At 39.7% G+C, this 16,271-nt stretch overlaps 3 protein-coding genes across 7 annotated transcripts; 1 reads left to right on the forward strand and 2 right to left on the reverse strand.

Moving 5' to 3' along the window:
- Positions 1–512: 512 nt before the first annotated feature.
- On the reverse strand, positions 513–4,714 carry LOC103952477 (protein kinase STUNTED-like). 3 transcript variants are annotated; one of them, XM_009364066.3, is made up of 10 exons: positions 4,249–4,714; positions 4,074–4,171; positions 3,612–3,861; positions 2,610–3,332; positions 2,260–2,508; positions 1,971–2,134; positions 1,801–1,880; positions 1,495–1,642; positions 1,249–1,398; positions 513–1,142 (listed from the first exon to the last, which is right to left on the reverse strand). In XM_009364066.3, the coding sequence occupies exons 1-10, from the start codon at positions 4,421–4,423 to the stop codon at positions 900–902; spliced, it is 2,280 nt and encodes a 759-aa protein (XP_009362341.2). In that variant the 5' UTR covers positions 4,424–4,714; the 3' UTR covers positions 513–899. The 3 variants fall into 3 exon arrangements, with proteins under 3 accessions (XP_009362341.2, XP_048436481.1, XP_048436480.1); XM_048580524.1 differs by having other exon boundaries at positions 1,801–2,134; positions 4,258–4,714; XM_048580523.1 differs by having other exon boundaries at positions 1,801–2,134.
- A 4,706-nt stretch (positions 4,715–9,420) lies between these two features.
- Positions 9,421–11,281, forward strand: LOC103941443. 3 transcript variants are annotated; one of them, XM_048580594.1, is made up of 3 exons: positions 9,433–9,835; positions 10,314–10,395; positions 11,050–11,281. In XM_048580594.1, exons 1-3 carry the CDS (start codon positions 9,595–9,597, stop codon positions 11,111–11,113), a joined length of 387 nt encoding a protein of 128 aa, XP_048436551.1. In that variant the 5' UTR covers positions 9,433–9,594; the 3' UTR covers positions 11,114–11,281. The 3 variants fall into 3 exon arrangements, 2 of the variants coding, with proteins under 2 accessions (XP_048436551.1, XP_048436552.1); XM_048580595.1 differs by having other exon boundaries at positions 9,434–9,835; positions 10,329–10,395; XR_666462.3 differs by lacking the exon at positions 10,314–10,395 and having other exon boundaries at positions 9,421–9,835.
- An 812-nt stretch (positions 11,282–12,093) lies between these two features.
- Positions 12,094–12,582, reverse strand: LOC103941446. The gene has a single exon (XM_009351637.1). It carries the CDS (start codon positions 12,580–12,582, stop codon positions 12,094–12,096), a length of 489 nt encoding a protein of 162 aa, XP_009349912.1.
- Positions 12,583–16,271: the final 3,689 nt, after the last annotated feature.

The following is a 16,271-nucleotide window of genomic DNA, read 5'->3' on the forward strand; positions in this document are numbered from 1 at the left end:
AACCACCAAACACGGCCATTAGAGAAGAAAACAAAAATTAACGGATTATGATATATCAATCACTACTGTGAAAAATGAAATTGTATTAGGGCTAGTGATCGAATTTCAGAGAAAGATGTGAGAATTTGAAAGTGTCCTCCATTAATTCGACAATGTCCGCAACTTGTTTACCAATCACCAAACTATGAATTCCAACCTAGAATATTTGAAAGGATGTCATTGTATTAAGGGCAATTTCAAGCGAAATTTTGGATATATTTGAAATATTTTATCAAAAATGATACTCATGAAATGAAGGGTAAAATTTTGGTTAAAAATGATAAATATAGTCATGTGAATCTTTTTCATTGATAATAGAAACGAAAAAAAGAGTATAAATTATCACGGATACATATAGGCATGTGTATCTTTTTCATCACATGTATAGTGATGTAATGAGAGACATTAATGAATACACGGTTGTAAACAATCGGCTCAAGAATTTTTTGAGACAGAGAAGGGGTAAGCAACAGTTTCATGTAAATTTTTCTCCTTTAGCCGTATATTTAGATTTCTGCTCACTCAGAGGAAAAAAAACATTCATCTTTGAACATTACAAGAGTCTCCCAACTCTTGGTCTAATTGAGACCAAGAAGTAAACTGAAAAGACACCAACAAGGAAAACCAGTCCAACAAATAAGGACTAGTTTTATGACCATTAGGGAAGGAGGAGGGCACAAACACAAACAACCTCTCATCCTAAACCCATCTATAACAACTCTAACCCAAACACTCAAACAACATGTAAAAGCCATTGTTTTTACTTTTCTTTTTTTTTTTTTTTCTTGGTGAGGGATTAATATACAAATGGATCACACAAATGGAGAAGTGCAATTACTAGCATTGTGCTAGTGAATTCGTTAGTCGAAGCTCGATGAGCGGCTCCACCGCCCTTTCAGGTAGTCCTCTAAGGAGACAGTTTGCTCAATGCTGCTCATGGAGAGTGAGTCATCCTCCACATCAAGCAGTGCAAGGTTAAGGTGAGACTGCAGATTTGAATGTGGACATGTTTCATTTTCGAGCACATCAGATTCCTCCACAGCATGAACTTGCAGCCTTGCCCACTTAGTCACATCCGCGTCGCCTTGAAGGAGCTTCACAATCTGTGCTCAAAAGTAACCAGAGAATTTTGTCAATATTAATTCAGATATTTTCGTTGCATGCTATAAACTGATGAAAGATACTCAAGAGGGATCAGATCCAACTTACAAAGCTCATTTGGGGCCTAGCTCGTGGAGCATGCCTGATGCAAAGAGTGGCCGCTAAAACCATTCTCTCTATCGGGCCCTGGTCGTAGTTATTGCCCAAATGCGGATCTAAAAGTTGGGATACCTGCCCACCATTTAGAATTGGCTTGGCCTGTACAAGACGTTTCAATAATTCAACTTCTTTTAAGAGACAAACATCAAGAGGTACATGGAGTACTGCTAAACCTTATGGGCAAAGAGGACATACCCACATGACTAGGCTTTCGTGGCCTTTTGGATGGTCACTGCTTATAGGCCTTCTTCCTGAAAGAAGCTCGAGGAGTACAACACCAAATGCATACACGTCAATTTTGTCGTTTACTTTGCCATACATGAAGTATTCAGGAGCCAAGTAGCTGCAGAACAATGCAATATGTTATTAACTAATCAGTATATCGCAGTTTTCATGTCTTCTTAAGAAAGAACTAGATTTGAATTTTTTTTCATCTTTGTAGAAAAATGGAAGTCTACAGAGAGAAGATGAAAGGCAAAGCTGTGAAATGAAGTTACAAACCCAAAGGTGCCTGCAACATCGCTGCACGTTATATGCGAAGAGGAGGTTGACACCCATTTTGCCAGTCCAAAATCAGAGAGCTGAAGAAACCTTGCCGAAATAGTATTAACGAACACTGAAAATTTGACAAACAAATGCATCTTTAGAAGCAAGAAACTGATCAGACGTACCTGCGGCTCAAAATCATCAGACAGTAGAATATTGGATGATTTGACATCCCTGTGGATTACAGATTGAGCACTGCCAGTGTGCAGATAGTCCAAGGCCTCAGCTACACCCACGGCCACCTTATATCTCTCATTCCATCCACATGCAAGTGGATCTTTCTTGGTTCCTGATTTGGAGAACATTGAAAAAAATTGTAAATTGAGCTAGAATTCAAACAGCAATTAAGGGCAAGTAAACAATTATTGCTCTTCATTGTAATATCTAAAAGCCAGAGAAATATGTAGTATATACCATGGAGATTCTCTTCAAGGCTTCCTCTTGATAAGAAATCGTAAACCAAGAGAAGATTATTATCCTCAAAACAGAACCCCAAAAGGGAAATAATGTTCTTGTGGTTTAAGGTAGTAATGATGTCTATCTCCAAAACAAACTCCTTCAATACATCTTCAGATGGTTTTAAGATTTTCACTGCCAGTTCCTTGCCGTCGGGAAGGCAGCCTCTATAAACTTGACTGCTACCGCCTCTCCCGATGATGTTGTCTGGGATTACAAAGGAAAATATATTTTTGAATAAACCAAATCAATAGAAATCAGGGAAAATGGATAGGATATTTGACATATGAACTTCTTGAACAACATACCGGCCAAGAAGTATGATGTAGCTGACTGAAGTTCCTGGTAGGTGAATAATCTGCACGTAGCCAAGTACTTTTCATGCAGGCCCTCCAATTCTTTAGGCAGGGCTTTCGAATTGTAGTCCGGTGAAGGTGGGGCAATCATTGCCTTGCCACCCACTGCAACAATGGGCCCACTTTCTCCATTCAAACAGGAAGGTTGATCTGAATCACAACTATTTTTCCTTTCATCGAAATTGCTGGCAATTGAATGCTGTCTAATGGGCAACTGCATTGCCCACTGAACCACGGAGATCGTCCGGACCATAAACCTCTCAGGAATTTGTCGTTCTGGGAGTACGGCTCGTCGAAGCAGTGGCCAACCAGGTTTCACTTCAGGCAATTCTCTGATCAACATAGAAATTGAGCTCACTGCTAGTGCCTCTTCTTTTTGTACTGGCACTATAGCCATAGATTTATCTTCACCGTCATCAGAGAACTCTTCTGCAGATTGATGACCAGAACTATCCACCGAGGGCCCTGAACAGACTGAGCATTTCTGTGTTGCAACAGACTCAGAACATTCCAAGAAAACTTTGGCTAAGCCCTGCTCCAATTTTTGACAATTAACCTGACAATATGTGTCCTTTAAGGTCACACTGTCACCGCCATCATTTAGTACTTTGGAAGACTTATGCACTGATCGGTGAAATGCGCTGAGCAAACTGTTCCGGTGATGCTCTTCGCTTCCTGCAAACAAGTACTCAACTCAGAAGCCCACCTTAAACAAATTACAGACTCAAAAACCATTGAAAGAACCCAAAACTAGAAAAATCTAAGAGCAATTAGCTAAAATGATCCACTTTTGACATTTTGGTTGCTGAAATGATCAAAATTAGCTACCGACGGCATATAAATCATATATCAAAGACGTATCGATCATATAACAGCAACTGCTAAAAATGGATCATTTCGGCAAACAAATGCCAAAAGCTGATTATTTCAGCCAAAAGTCCAAAATCTAAATACCTTGGGGGTTACCGTAATTTGCTTGAGAGCATTCTCTGTTAAATACAACTTTCCCATTATTTACAGCAAGAACCCCACAATCCTTAGACAGTTTCTTGGCACAGTATTTGGCCACGGCAGTCGATGACCGGATTTTATGGTGGTTCTGAGCAGTTCCAACTATAACCTTACTTGCAGTATACGAATTCGCTTCCCGAACTAATATTTTCTTGATTGATGTTCCTCTGCAGATTTTGAGCTTGAGATCCACCTGTAAAAGTTTTCAACAAAAATCCCAACTCTTTAACTTTCTGGCACTGAAAAAAATGATCGACCCTCCAACTGGTTAGAACTCAAATTTTTCACTCTAAAGTCGCAACATTTTTCATTTTCTCAGGAAACAAACAGAGGGTATGACAAAATTATACAAAAGGAAAACAAAATCTTAACGAAAACCACAACAAAAAATAGCGAGAAAGTAACCTGCTTCAAGTTGCAGAAACCATCATAGACTGCAAGAACAGAGTCAAACGCTTTGACAAGGGAGAGAAGCGACGACTTCCCATCTCGATCAACAATTTCTGCAATTACCCAATTCAACAAAACCAGTAAACTTCCACTCCACCCGACCAAAAGATTTCACCCAAATTTTACTATCCATTTTTACCGGGCACATGGAGGGCAATCACACGGTCACCAGGCTGAGCCACCTTAACCATAGCCCACGTCAGCAGCTCCCTGCTCTTCGAGTCCAGCTTCACCCCCACCACAACCGAGCGGCCGCCGCAGCTCTCCACCTCTGCATGTCCTCCGCCACAGCCTTCTTGCACCATTTTCAAGCAGTACAATGTGCGTTTGTCCAAACGGGGTCGTTTTGGTTCTCGGTCAGTTTCCGGCAGCTCTGTGGTTCCGTTGCCGGTGCTGGGAATTCATGGCAGGAGGGTTATAAAGGCTCGGGGAGAGGAGAGAGAGATGGGTTTGGTTGGTTTGCGTTGGTTTTCAGTTTCAGGGACGCAAAAGCAAAAACAGAAGCAGGCACAGAGCAGCAGAAGAAAGGGAAAGCGTAGCAAAGTTAAGAGAAGGGGGCGGACCTACTTTTACCGCTAACTCAACTCACTCTGATCGAGCTGTTTTAACCATGTGCTAATTATTGTTTAATGGCTTTTTCGGCAAGTGATTAAGGTTTTGGTTATGGATGGTATGTGGGGTCTGTGGAGTTGGGCCCACCTTCAACTCACATGGACGTTAGAGCAAGCCCAACGTTGCTGGGTGCTCGAGGGACAGGCCAGAGAAAAGGGGCCCGAGGCCCTGTGGACCGGCTCCAGCGTTGGAGAGCCCGAGTGGAGGTGGAGGTCCGAGCTCTGAGCCCGTGGAGAATTGCCAGCTCGAGAGCCCGAATGAATGTGACGTCAGGCCATTTTTAATTTTTTTTCTGTCAGGCGCGTGCACCCCACTCGCGTGTGGGGGCGCGTCGCCGACACAAAATAAAAAAAAAACAGTGCTTTTTCAGTTACTGTTGGGAAGCCACGTGGCTTCCCACGGTCCGTTCAATCTCAACAAATCTTTAATTTGGACCGTTCGATCTCAACGGTAAAAAAAAAAAAGTTTTATTTAATATCCACCGTTCGATCTGAGATCAACGATGGATATTAATATGCTTTATAAATAAAAAAATAAAAGAAAAAATAGTTTTAAAATTAAGAAAAGTTACCGTTGTGACACGTGGCACAATCTGGAGTGTTGGAATTCAAATTTTTTTATATCCAACGGCAGAAATTAATTAGTTGAATAAAAATTTAAAAAAAATTGGAAAAAGTTGTAAAAAATTAAAAAAAAATCTGAAATGTTTTTAAAAAAATTGTTTTTACTTTTCTATAAATACCTTCTCATTATCATCTACCTTACACAACAATTTCATATTTTCTCAACTACTTTCAATCACATTCTTTTCTTTGTCTCAAAGTTTTAATCCATTTTTTTTTTAACAAAATGACTACTGATGCAGGTACGAATTGATCGCTTCTTGAAGATGTTGCGTTGTGTACTAGCTAGGTTGAAGTTACTCATAGTTCGCTTACGGGTAATGAGATGCAGTTGCGAGAAATGTGGAGTCTTATTCATACCAATTATCTTGAGAAAATTGGTGAGAAAAGAACCAAAGAATCAATGTCAAGTCGTTGGAAATTACTTAGCCAATCGTTTAGTACGTGGAGAGACACCTTGGCACAAGCTAGTAGTAATATTCGAAGTGGGGAAAATTACTCGGATCAGGTAACAATATATTATTTATTTGATACCCAAATTTACAATTAAAATTATTTTGTATTATTTTATAAATAAATAAAATATTAATATTTTATTGCCTATTGCCAAGGCTATTGAAGTGTAACAGTGGAGATGCAAAGGCTATTGCCAGGGCTATTACTGTTCATTAAGGGCAGTTACTGTTCATAAGGTGGATTGAATAGTGAATCGCCTAGGGGGAGGGCTCCAACGCTGGAGTTGTTCTTATAGAGGAAAAGAAAATGTGTTTGATATGAGCCTCCTCCTCTTGTGGATAGGTTGATCTTTGAGGATGCTGTTGGGTTTCCTCATACCCGCTTTGTTAATAGTTAGTTGTTTTTCTTGGGTCTTTTTGACCCTCAATTTTACCAAAAAAATGAAAATGTCGTTTGCAAGTGACATTTACCAGTAGTAGAAATGAGTTATGCTATTGTGCTTAGGCGTAGGTTCAAACACAATTAACTTTCTAATTTAACCATTAACCAGTAACCATTATAGTCTTTTCAAAAAAAAAAAAATGTCATTTGGTTACTATTACTAAGTGTAAAAAAAAATTATCACCATTAATTTTTTGAATTTAATATCAAAGTAAAAAATAAAACATAATTTAGTTAAAACTCAATAAAAACTTTATTATTTGGCCATATATTATTCGCATATTTTTGTTTTGGCTTAATTAATGATAAATTTTAGTGTTATTTTAGTTCTGATGACATACCTCGACCGAGATCAGGGCATGCTGGCCGTCACGTGGAAGTGACGTAACCATGTGCACAGTGCGGAAGCTAATAAAATAATAATAAAAGTACGAATAAACAAAAACCAACAGCTTTACACAACGTAAGAACATACATGTGCAAGCGTAAGTGTGAAAACAAAGTTCAGAGCACGAAGACCTAATGCAGTCCGGGAGAAACGATACTACATAAACACACCCAAAGGTGGTCCTACATTGGTGATAATTTGTCAGAACTGCCGGGGAATCCTCTGGGGAGCCACCAAAAGTGCTAGCCAACTAGAACCTGGAGGGGCGTAAAACAGAAAGTGTGAGTGGGCAAAAACAAAGCTTTTCAAAAACCATTTCAAAAACAGATTCTAACCCCTCGCCGTAAAACCTGTATACTTCCCAGAAACATAATATAAATATATATATAATCATGCTCGGAAAATATGCCATGTCAAAGCCTCGAAGTAAAATGCAAGTGCTCAAGTAATATCAAATCAATGTCATGTAATCTGTCAGCTGGAGTCACCTAACGTGACCTGTACGGCTGAATCTAGAGCTCAGATCTCCATCTCACTAACTATACCTGCACACGAGTCGGAACCACCTAAAGTGGTCTGTACGACAAGACTGTGTGTAATATAAGTACGCTCAAGTGCTACGATCACGTGAAGGCTGGACGAATAATCGCAGGTCACCTACGAGTCGGAACCACCTAAAGTGGTCTGTATGACAGGACTGTGCACCTAACTTGGATCCAAGATGAGCGTGTGGTGCGGGAGGTGAACATCACGTGAAGGACTGTGCCCAACTCTGGGCGGGAGCACTAACACCGGGGGTGCAGGTTATGAGCTCTCTATGCATCTCAAATCACTACTAAACATAAGCATAAACCGTAACTTACCTGGCACTTACCTGTGCGTCCACAGCACCAATACACACACACACATATATATATATGCAACTAATAATGCGTAAATAAATGGCAAACAATAAGCATGGCATATAAACGAATAACGTTTCATTTCACTTTCTGGGAAAAGTATAAGTATATAGGTATATACGGAAAACCAAAAGCCCACTCACTGGTATGTAGAAGGGTCGTAACCCCCTTGCCTCGAGTGACCGCGCTCATCCTCGGGATAGGTTTCACCTATATGCGAAACAACTATAAAAACGTTAATTTTAAAGCACATAACCGACCTTATGAAATAACTTCTCATACATAGCTCAAATGGGATGTATGAATACACCAACGTGATCTACTCAACCTCAGGAACATCCCCATATTTTTAGAAAAATTTTCCACCGTCGCACGCGCCGGCCACGCGCAGGCACATGCCTGGCACACTAACGGCGTCAGTTAACGCCGTCAGGAATATTCCGTTAACTTTAACGGATTCCGTTAACGCCGTTAGGAATATTCAGTCCAAACTGACGGAATATTCCGTCGTCTTCTCCGGCGAGGCTCCGGCGCCGACGACGGCGCCGGAAAATCGGGAATTTTTCAAAACCTTGTAACTTCTTCGTTTTTCAACCAAATTTCACAAAATTGGTACCAAAATGAAGCTTACAACGAGAGGAACAAATCCATACCACTTTCAAGTGCTAAAACACACGGAATCTCGCCGGGAAAACACCACCAACTCCGGCCAACCTTGAATCTCACGATCCCGACGTCCAAAACCTTCAAACGAACCACCTCGAGCCTCATAAGGACCTCACCAAGCTTCCTACAAGCTTGAAATTCCCAAAAACATAAGAATTAACGTGTGCATGAACAGTGACAAAATCGGGGTATCCCGAGTTCGACGTGAAAACGAAGGTATTCTTACCTGAAATGGGTATGGTTAAACTTCTACGGACCTCACGAGCATGAATATGTACTTTGTTTCCTCGATCTGTGAAGATTTGAATGGATTTTGGTTGTGTCCATACGTATTGGATAGAAATGGGAGAGAGAAAAGGCTCGGGATAGGGTGCAGGGCAAGGAAAGGGTGAGGGAGGTGTATGGGGAAGTGTGTGTGGTCCACAACTAGCCAAACTAAGCTAAAAAACAACCACACAACGAAACAAACATACTAGGGGCAAAATTGTCATTTCACCCCTACGGTTTGAAAATCTGGAACGGGCTGTCACATCTGATCTCTAATCAACTAATTAATAGAATGAAACCTTGTTTCTTTAATATGGGTACATATTATATTAAATTTTTTTGGTGCAAATTAAAACTAAAAAGAATATTGGTACAAACTTATAAAATGTGTACAAATAAAAATAGAAACATATTGAAAATATAGAAAAAGATATACTTGGAAATGATTAAGAAGTTTTTCATTTTAAAATTAACATATAATGACAAGTAAATAATTTAATATTCAAATAATAAAGTGGACAAAAGACAAAGGACCTTAATCAAATGTGACGATCCGTCCCTAATTTTCCATATAATTTCCTTCCCGAGTATGTAAAATGACGATTATGCCCTTATTGGCAAAGTGGAACCTGACGTGGACATAGTTATTCGACTTTTAATTTATTTTCCCTATTATCATAATTAAATAGTACTCATTGTTACGAATGCGTGAGCATGAGTTAGGCCCAAGTCGGAATTGTGACGAAAAAGTTATGCTTAGTTAAGGTACGTTAACTACAGGTAGAATTGTACACGTGTGTGTTAATTATTTAGTGTTAGAACTACTGTTTTTTATAAGAAGACAGATTTCGTGTACCTTGAATTATACAAAATCTTATCACTTTCTCCCTTTAAAAAAAGGGGGTCCCGTGACCTTATCTCACTACCAATCGGTCACTCTCCTTATTTCTCTCACCCAATCAGACAGCTTATCTCTTTTTCTCTACCTCTCTTTCTCTCTCTCTCTCTCTCTCTCTCTTTTGTCCAATCAGAAAACCTCTCTCTCTCATCTTCTCGTTCTCTCATCTTTCACGCCTTGTCTCCCTTCTTTGCAATAACTATCCGTACAAACCGATCCTAAAATGGTGATGTTTAAGCTTCCAACTCGGAGCTCCGACTTGGGTGTGAGTTCCCCGACGACTTCATGTTCTTGTTACAAGATTTTGGAAGATTTGGAAGCATCCACACAACTCCTCGAGGTCTCTAGTTCAAGCTTAAAGCTAAGCCAACGTCAAAACACGCAGTTTCAAGGAGTTGAAAATAGGTCCGAGAGCTTCGAGCTAATTTCAGTCCATTTCCGTCCACTTTTTGGACTTCCAAAAGGTATAGACTTGTTCTATAAACTTCATTTCCATATAAAGTACATAAAAAATGGTTGAGAAATGAAGAAGATATGAAGTTTTAAAAAATTTCCAGAAATCTAGCGACTTTTTCCAGAATCCGGTGAACCAGATAGGGGAGGACAACTAGAGAAGAAGGAGAATATTCCGTTAAAGTTAACGGAATATTTTGACGTTGTTAGGTGACGCCGTTAGACTTAACGAAATATTCCGTCAATTCTGATGGAATATTCCCTGGGAATCTACCAGCGCATGCAAGGGCATGGCCTATGAGGGGGTTGCGCGTGTGGCCACGAGCTGGCGGCCCGTGAGGACGCGTCCGGCCTTGTGGCGACTAATGGTTGTCGTGTACGGGTCAGTGACGTTGTGTAGAATGTTTTTGTATATTTAAACCCTTTGTTTGAGCAAACTATGGGGGATTTTCCTGGCCTTTTAGTGTATGTCCTAATTGATTAGTATAGTTGTTTCTCATATAGGAGAGAATTACCCAGATGAGGTATGTGGACAAGCAAGGCAAGGAAGCTACGATCTGATTACATATCAGTGAGTAGGCATTTGTTTTTATATATTATATATAAAGTTTTATAGTTTCCACAATTGCTTTTAGATTGATTTTACACCTATCATGCCATCTTTTATTTAATTTTAAAAATGCCATTATTGTTGAGATTTATATATTGTCATGGCATTTTCATATACATTATACTTGCTCATCATGCATGCTTGCACCGGTGTAGTACCCGCCCCGCGCCAGGGCCTGGCTTCACGTATATGTTCACATTCGCACCGCAAGCTTACCTTGGATCCATTGTAGGTGCTAGTCTTGTCGTACATGTAGTAATAGGCAACTCCGACTCGTATGTGATGTGCCTAGCACCAGTCTTTACGTGATTGTAGTACTAGAACGTATATTATGATTACACCCAATCCTGATCATGTCAGAATCCCTCTGCATCAACTTGTGTGTTAGCATAGATTGATGAGCATCTGATTTTCTTATGCTACGGTTGCGATATTATGGTTAGCTTATTTATGGAATTATTGTTGATTTGCATTTGATTTCATACTTATATGTAGTATGATTTTCTGGAAACTATACATGTGTTTATGGCGAGGGGTTAGTATGTTCAGAAAAATAAATGTGTTCTATAAACCTTTGTTTTTGCCCACTCACTCTTCTGTTTTTTGCCCCTCCAGAACTTGGTTAGCTGAATTCTTTGTGGCGTACGAGGAATCTCTAGCAGTTCTGACATTTCCATAAATAAATGTAGGAGCTTATTTCTTGTTGTGTAATAAGTACCTTACTAGATTCGACTGTTCTATTTATGTCGTACTGTCATCTATGCTCTGAACACTTATGTTTTATGGGTTCTTCCCACTATTGCGCACTATCTACTTTAGATTAAATAAATGTTAGCTTTGGTTTAAATTTATGCATATTTTTATGCTTCACTTTCCTTTTTAATTACGTCACTTTCGGGTGTCGGCCAGCATGCCTCGACTCCGGTCGGGGTGTGTCATCAAAAATAAAAAATAACAAAGATTTGAATTAATGAGAAGTGAAAATGAAGGATGAGAACCTAGAGAGAACTGGGAACTACCGAGTGTACACAAAACACAGTCAGTAGGAGAAGGCGAAGATCTCATGCCTTGCTTTTATCTTATATTTTAATAATTAGATATAGGTCAATTATGAAGGCCGCATGGTTGTCATTTTTCAAAATAAAAGATATTATATACACTAAAGGGGTGGGAGGAATGGGCTAAACCTCACAATAGGCTAGTAATAATATGGTTTAAATTCGTATTTGATGAGAATCGAATCTAAGATCTCTCACTTACAAGTGAAAAAGATATCACTAGACCGTAGTACTAAGTGGCCACATGGCTATCATTATATGTAGTTAAAACTTGATTCTTCTATCCTTCTCTCTCTTTCTCTCTCTATGAATGCCACATAAGCTTTAAGCTATTATAAATAATTAGAATTTAATTTTTAATGCTGGAACAACATCAACAAGAACACAATCGCTTATGCTAGAAAATCTTTTATTAGAGGCACAATAAAGTTTTTTTTTTTGTTTGTTGGTCAAACGGTAGACTTTATTAAATACTAATAGAAACGTTTACATCTTTCGTTAGAATATTAAATAAAAACTCTGGACCCAAAGCATCCCAACGGAAAACACCTCCATGTGAGGCAACATATGAAGCCATAGCGTGAGTAGCGGCATTTCCTTCCTACTTAACAAACACAAACCTCACCGTTCCTAATTGAGATACCAACAACCCAATATCATAAATAAAGCACTCCAAAGTACCATCAATCGCATATTCCCCATTAAGCATTCGAATGAGCATCCGAGAATCTGGTTCAACCTCCACATCCTGACATCCCAACTCAATACACACCTGCACCGTAGCACGTATTGCAGCAGCTTCTGCCATTGCCGCTGTACTGAAGATCAAGCCTCCCACACCTCCAGCCGCTTGCAGCATCCCAGCAAAATCCCGCAGTACCCACCCATAGCCACCTTTTCGAGTCGTCCCACACCAAGCCCCATCAAAATTGATCTTTAGCACTCCAAACGCTGGTCTCCTCCACCTAACCGGTTGACCCGCAAAGTTCACTGCGTTCTCAGTCTCATGTTCTCCAGTTTCTACCCTCTTACCCCCTTGACCAACTCGAAATTCAAGGATTTGCTTCCTGACCAAGTTAACCATCTCCATAGGATTAACAAGGACTCCGTTATTTTCGTTCAATTGACTCATTAAAAAACACTTGAATACTTCTTCCGTTGCTTCTCTAGAAACGCTTTGGATTTTCACAAATGCTTTTGATTAAGGAGTAATGGTAGATAAGATAACATACGAAAAATTCCCATTCCCAAATTACATGTATAGACAGAGAAAATTTTCAAAATATTCGGTACTTAAACGGGTACTGTATGTGTTATAATACTAGTGGAGAGATACGAAAAAAAGATATCATTTTTTTGCTTATATTAGGACATGTAAAATACTGCTTGAATACCTTATACTTGAAAAAATCTCTCATGAATGAAGTTCATTATACTTCTGTGAAAAAGAAAAAAAAAAAAAACAAGTAGTCTAGTCTCTCTGGATGTGACTTAAATTCGTTGAACATGGGAATAATGTGTAGTGCATGATTTACAGTAATAGTATCTGGCTATATGGGGTGTGTATGTGTAACATTGGCGGGAGCCACAAGCTCAAAGTTTTTGACCTATATATATATACACAGACACATTGAGGTGACAGTATTGGATGCACTACACCATTGTTATTCATTTATCTATATTCCTTTTGGTTTGATTTGTACAACCCGCGAATCTATCAAACCTTTTCTTTTTATTAAGTACGACCATCAATCAGCTAGTCTAGCTTACCAAATTTGTAATCACTTTACTTGCATGGCTCATAATTAAAATTATTGATGAGGTATTATTTAATAGGAAAAATGTTTGAAAATTTTGAGTTTTAACGATAATGACAAAATAAAAGGTAAAGTGAATAGTACCAAGATTGACTTTTTAGTGTAAAAATGTGGTTTTTCGTTAAAGTGAACAGTATCAGGAACTTTTCATTAAAATTCTCTTATTTAATTTGTAATTTTTATTTATAAATTTAATTCTCTAGCATTACTCATTATTTAAATTTGAAAAACTTAGTTTGAAATTGTGATGGCGTTGTTTGTATTAACAGTTAGAACATTAATATTAATTTACTTTATATAATACGTATGCTAAATTGATTTATAAGGGAATGAAATAGTTATATTAATAATGAGATAATAAATAATATTAGTGGCCATTGGCCAAAGGGAACCATCACAAAGATCTAGGGTTCGTTTGTCAAGTGCTTCTAAAAGACTGAAAATGCTTTTAGATAAAATGTTTTTAGAACCAAATCTTAGTTAAAAATTGCAAGTTAATTCTAAAAAAACATTTAAAGTACTTCCAGCAAGAAGCACATAACATCTGCTTTTAGCAAGAAGAACTTCAAGTGCTTTTGGAACCCAAAAACATTTATTCTAAAAACACTTTCAGATATATAAAATGACACACCCCGACCGAGATAGGAGCGTGCTGGCCGTCACACAAAGGCGACGTAGCCATGTGCACGTGCGGAAGCTAATAGAGTAGTAATAAAAAAAAGTATGAATAATTAAAAACTAGCATTCTAGTACTAGAATAAGTGCTAGTTAGTGTGATACAAATTCAGAGCAGGTCTATAGCAGTCCAAATAAAACAACAACAGTAGTACGCCCGAAGGCGACCCTACAATGTGGAGTGTCTGTCAGAACGCCGAAAAGCTCGCAAGGGAAACCACCGCAACGGCTAAGCAACTAGAACCTGGAGGGGCGTAAAACAAAAGCGTGAGTGGGCAAAAACAAAGCTCTTTGAAAACCATTTAGCAAAACACAATCTAACCCCTCGCCGTAAAACCTGTATACTTCCCAGAAAAATAACATATGTACGTATGTATAGATATGCCCAAACATGCTCAAGGGTATGCCAATCATGCTCAATATATGCTATGTCAAAATCTCCTAATGATATGCAAGTGCTCAGGTGTGAGTCGTATCAATCACCCAATCCTCTGGCAGCCGGAGTCACCTAACGTGACCTGTACGGCTGTATATAGAGCTCAAATATCAATCTCACAAATAAACCTACCCACGAGTCGGAACCACCTAAAGGGGTCTGTACGACAGGCCTGGGTGTAACATGTATATACGCTCTAGTGCTACGATCACGTGAAGGCTGTGCGAATAATCGCGGGTCATCTACGAGTCGGAACCACCTACTGTGGTCTGTACGACAGGCCTATGCACCTAACTTGGATCCAAGCTGAGCGTATGGTGCGGGAGGTGAACAACACGTGAAGGACTGTGCCCTACTCTGGGCGGGAGCACTAACACTGGGGGTGTAGGTTATGAGCTCTCTAAGCATCTCTAAACACTATGTAATGCAATCGTTAATTAACGCTTACCTGGCACTTACCTATGCCTCCACAGCACCCACACATAAATATATATGACATATGCATATGTATATGTATGCCACAAATGATGCATGCAACGATGCATAAACGATAAATAATAAAGTACATGGCATAAGGCAAATAACCCTTTTTAAATCAATTTCTGGGAATATAAATGTATATAGGTATATACGGAAAACAAAAGCCCACTCACTGGTATGTAGAAGGGTCGTAGCCCCCCTGTCTCGCATGTGCACGCTCGTCCTCTGGGTACGTGTCACCTAGATGCGAAACAACTATAAAAACGTTAACTTTAAAGCACATAACTCGTTTCTCGTAATAACTTCTCATACATTGCTCAAAATGGACAAATGAATATACCGACGTGCTCTACACAACCTCAGGATCACAACCATATTTTTAAAATAATTTTTGGACCCCGCACGCGCCCCCACGCGCCAGAACAGGCACGGACCCACGCGCCCCCACGCGCGGTCACGTGCCAAGCACACTGACGGTGTCAACAGACGCCGTCAGGAATATTCCGTTAACCTGACGGAATATTCCGTTAAACTTAACCCCTGCCGTTAGGAATATTCCGTTAAACTTAACGGAATATTCTCCTTTCTTCTCCGGCCGACCTTCGCCGGACTCCGGTCACCGGAAAACTGGCCGGAAAACTGGAAAACTTCAAACTCACTAATCTCCTTCGTTTCTCAACCATTTTCTATGATTCTTGGACCAAAAGAAAGCCCTAAACTAGTAGAATCACGTTGGACCACTTTTAAAGGCTAAAAGTTACGCAATCATACCTGTCCCCAAACTCAAAAACCGGCCAACTTCGAACCAGGCCTTCCCGACGTCCAACTTCGTCCAACGAGCTACTCCGACGCTCCTTAGGACTTCACCAACCCACCTACAAGCTTCAAATGTCCAAAAACTAAGTAAATTAATGTTGCATGAACAGTGTTCAAAACGGACATCGCGATATCGACGTGAAAACGTCGAAGTTCTTACCTGCAAGTGGTATATTCGTGCTCCCCTCGACCTCACGATCACAACTGCACTCTTGGTTTCCTCGATCTGCTACGGTTTAAAGGTCCTTGGTTTATGTCCGTACGTTTACAGGGGTAGTGGGAGCTCGGGGGAGAGAAAGAGAGACACGGGAGGGAGAGAGACAGAGGGAAAGGGAAGGGCAGAGAGTGTGCAGGTGTGTGTGTGGCCCAACACATGCCACAACACACAAAACAACCCCACTAAGTGACGAAAACACACTAGGGGCAAAATTGTAATTCCACACGTACGTGTTAATAATCCCGGGACGGGATGTCACATAAAAGCACTTACCAAATGAGTCAATAATCATTTTATTTATTTATTTTTGAACAAACAAAATGTAGGCACAACCTTTG

This window comes from the organism of the source record quoted next, unplaced genomic scaffold (assembly GCF_019419815.1).
Source record: "Pyrus x bretschneideri cultivar Hongxiangsu unplaced genomic scaffold, Pyrus_bretschneideri_v1 Contig15, whole genome shotgun sequence".
Taxonomy (NCBI): domain Eukaryota; kingdom Viridiplantae; phylum Streptophyta; class Magnoliopsida; order Rosales; family Rosaceae; genus Pyrus; species Pyrus x bretschneideri.

Coding starts and splice junctions, on each gene's coding strand:
- LOC103952477 (XM_048580523.1), bottom strand. CDS start 4,423: ATGGTGCAAGAAGGCTGTGGCGGAGGACATGCAGAGGTGGAGAGCTGC. Junction 2,509..2,609: donor TACATCATACTTCTTGGCCG/GTATGTTGTTCA, acceptor TTGTAATCCCAG/ACAACATCATCGGGAGAGGC. Junction 2,135..2,259: donor CCTTGAAGAGAATCTCCATG/GTATATACTACA, acceptor TCTCCAAATCAG/GAACCAAGAAAGATCCACTT.
- LOC103941443 (XM_048580594.1), top strand. CDS start 9,595: ATGGTGATGTTTAAGCTTCCAACTCGGAGCTCCGACTTGGGTGTGAGT. Junction 9,836..10,313: donor ACTTTTTGGACTTCCAAAAG/GTATAGACTTGT, acceptor TGATTAGTATAG/TTGTTTCTCATATAGGAGAG. Junction 10,396..11,049: donor TACGATCTGATTACATATCA/GTGAGTAGGCAT, acceptor TTGCCCCTCCAG/AACTTGGTTAGCTGAATTCT.
- LOC103941446 (XM_009351637.1), bottom strand. CDS start 12,582: ATGGAGATGGTTAACTTGGTCAGGAAGCAAATCCTTGAATTTCGAGTT.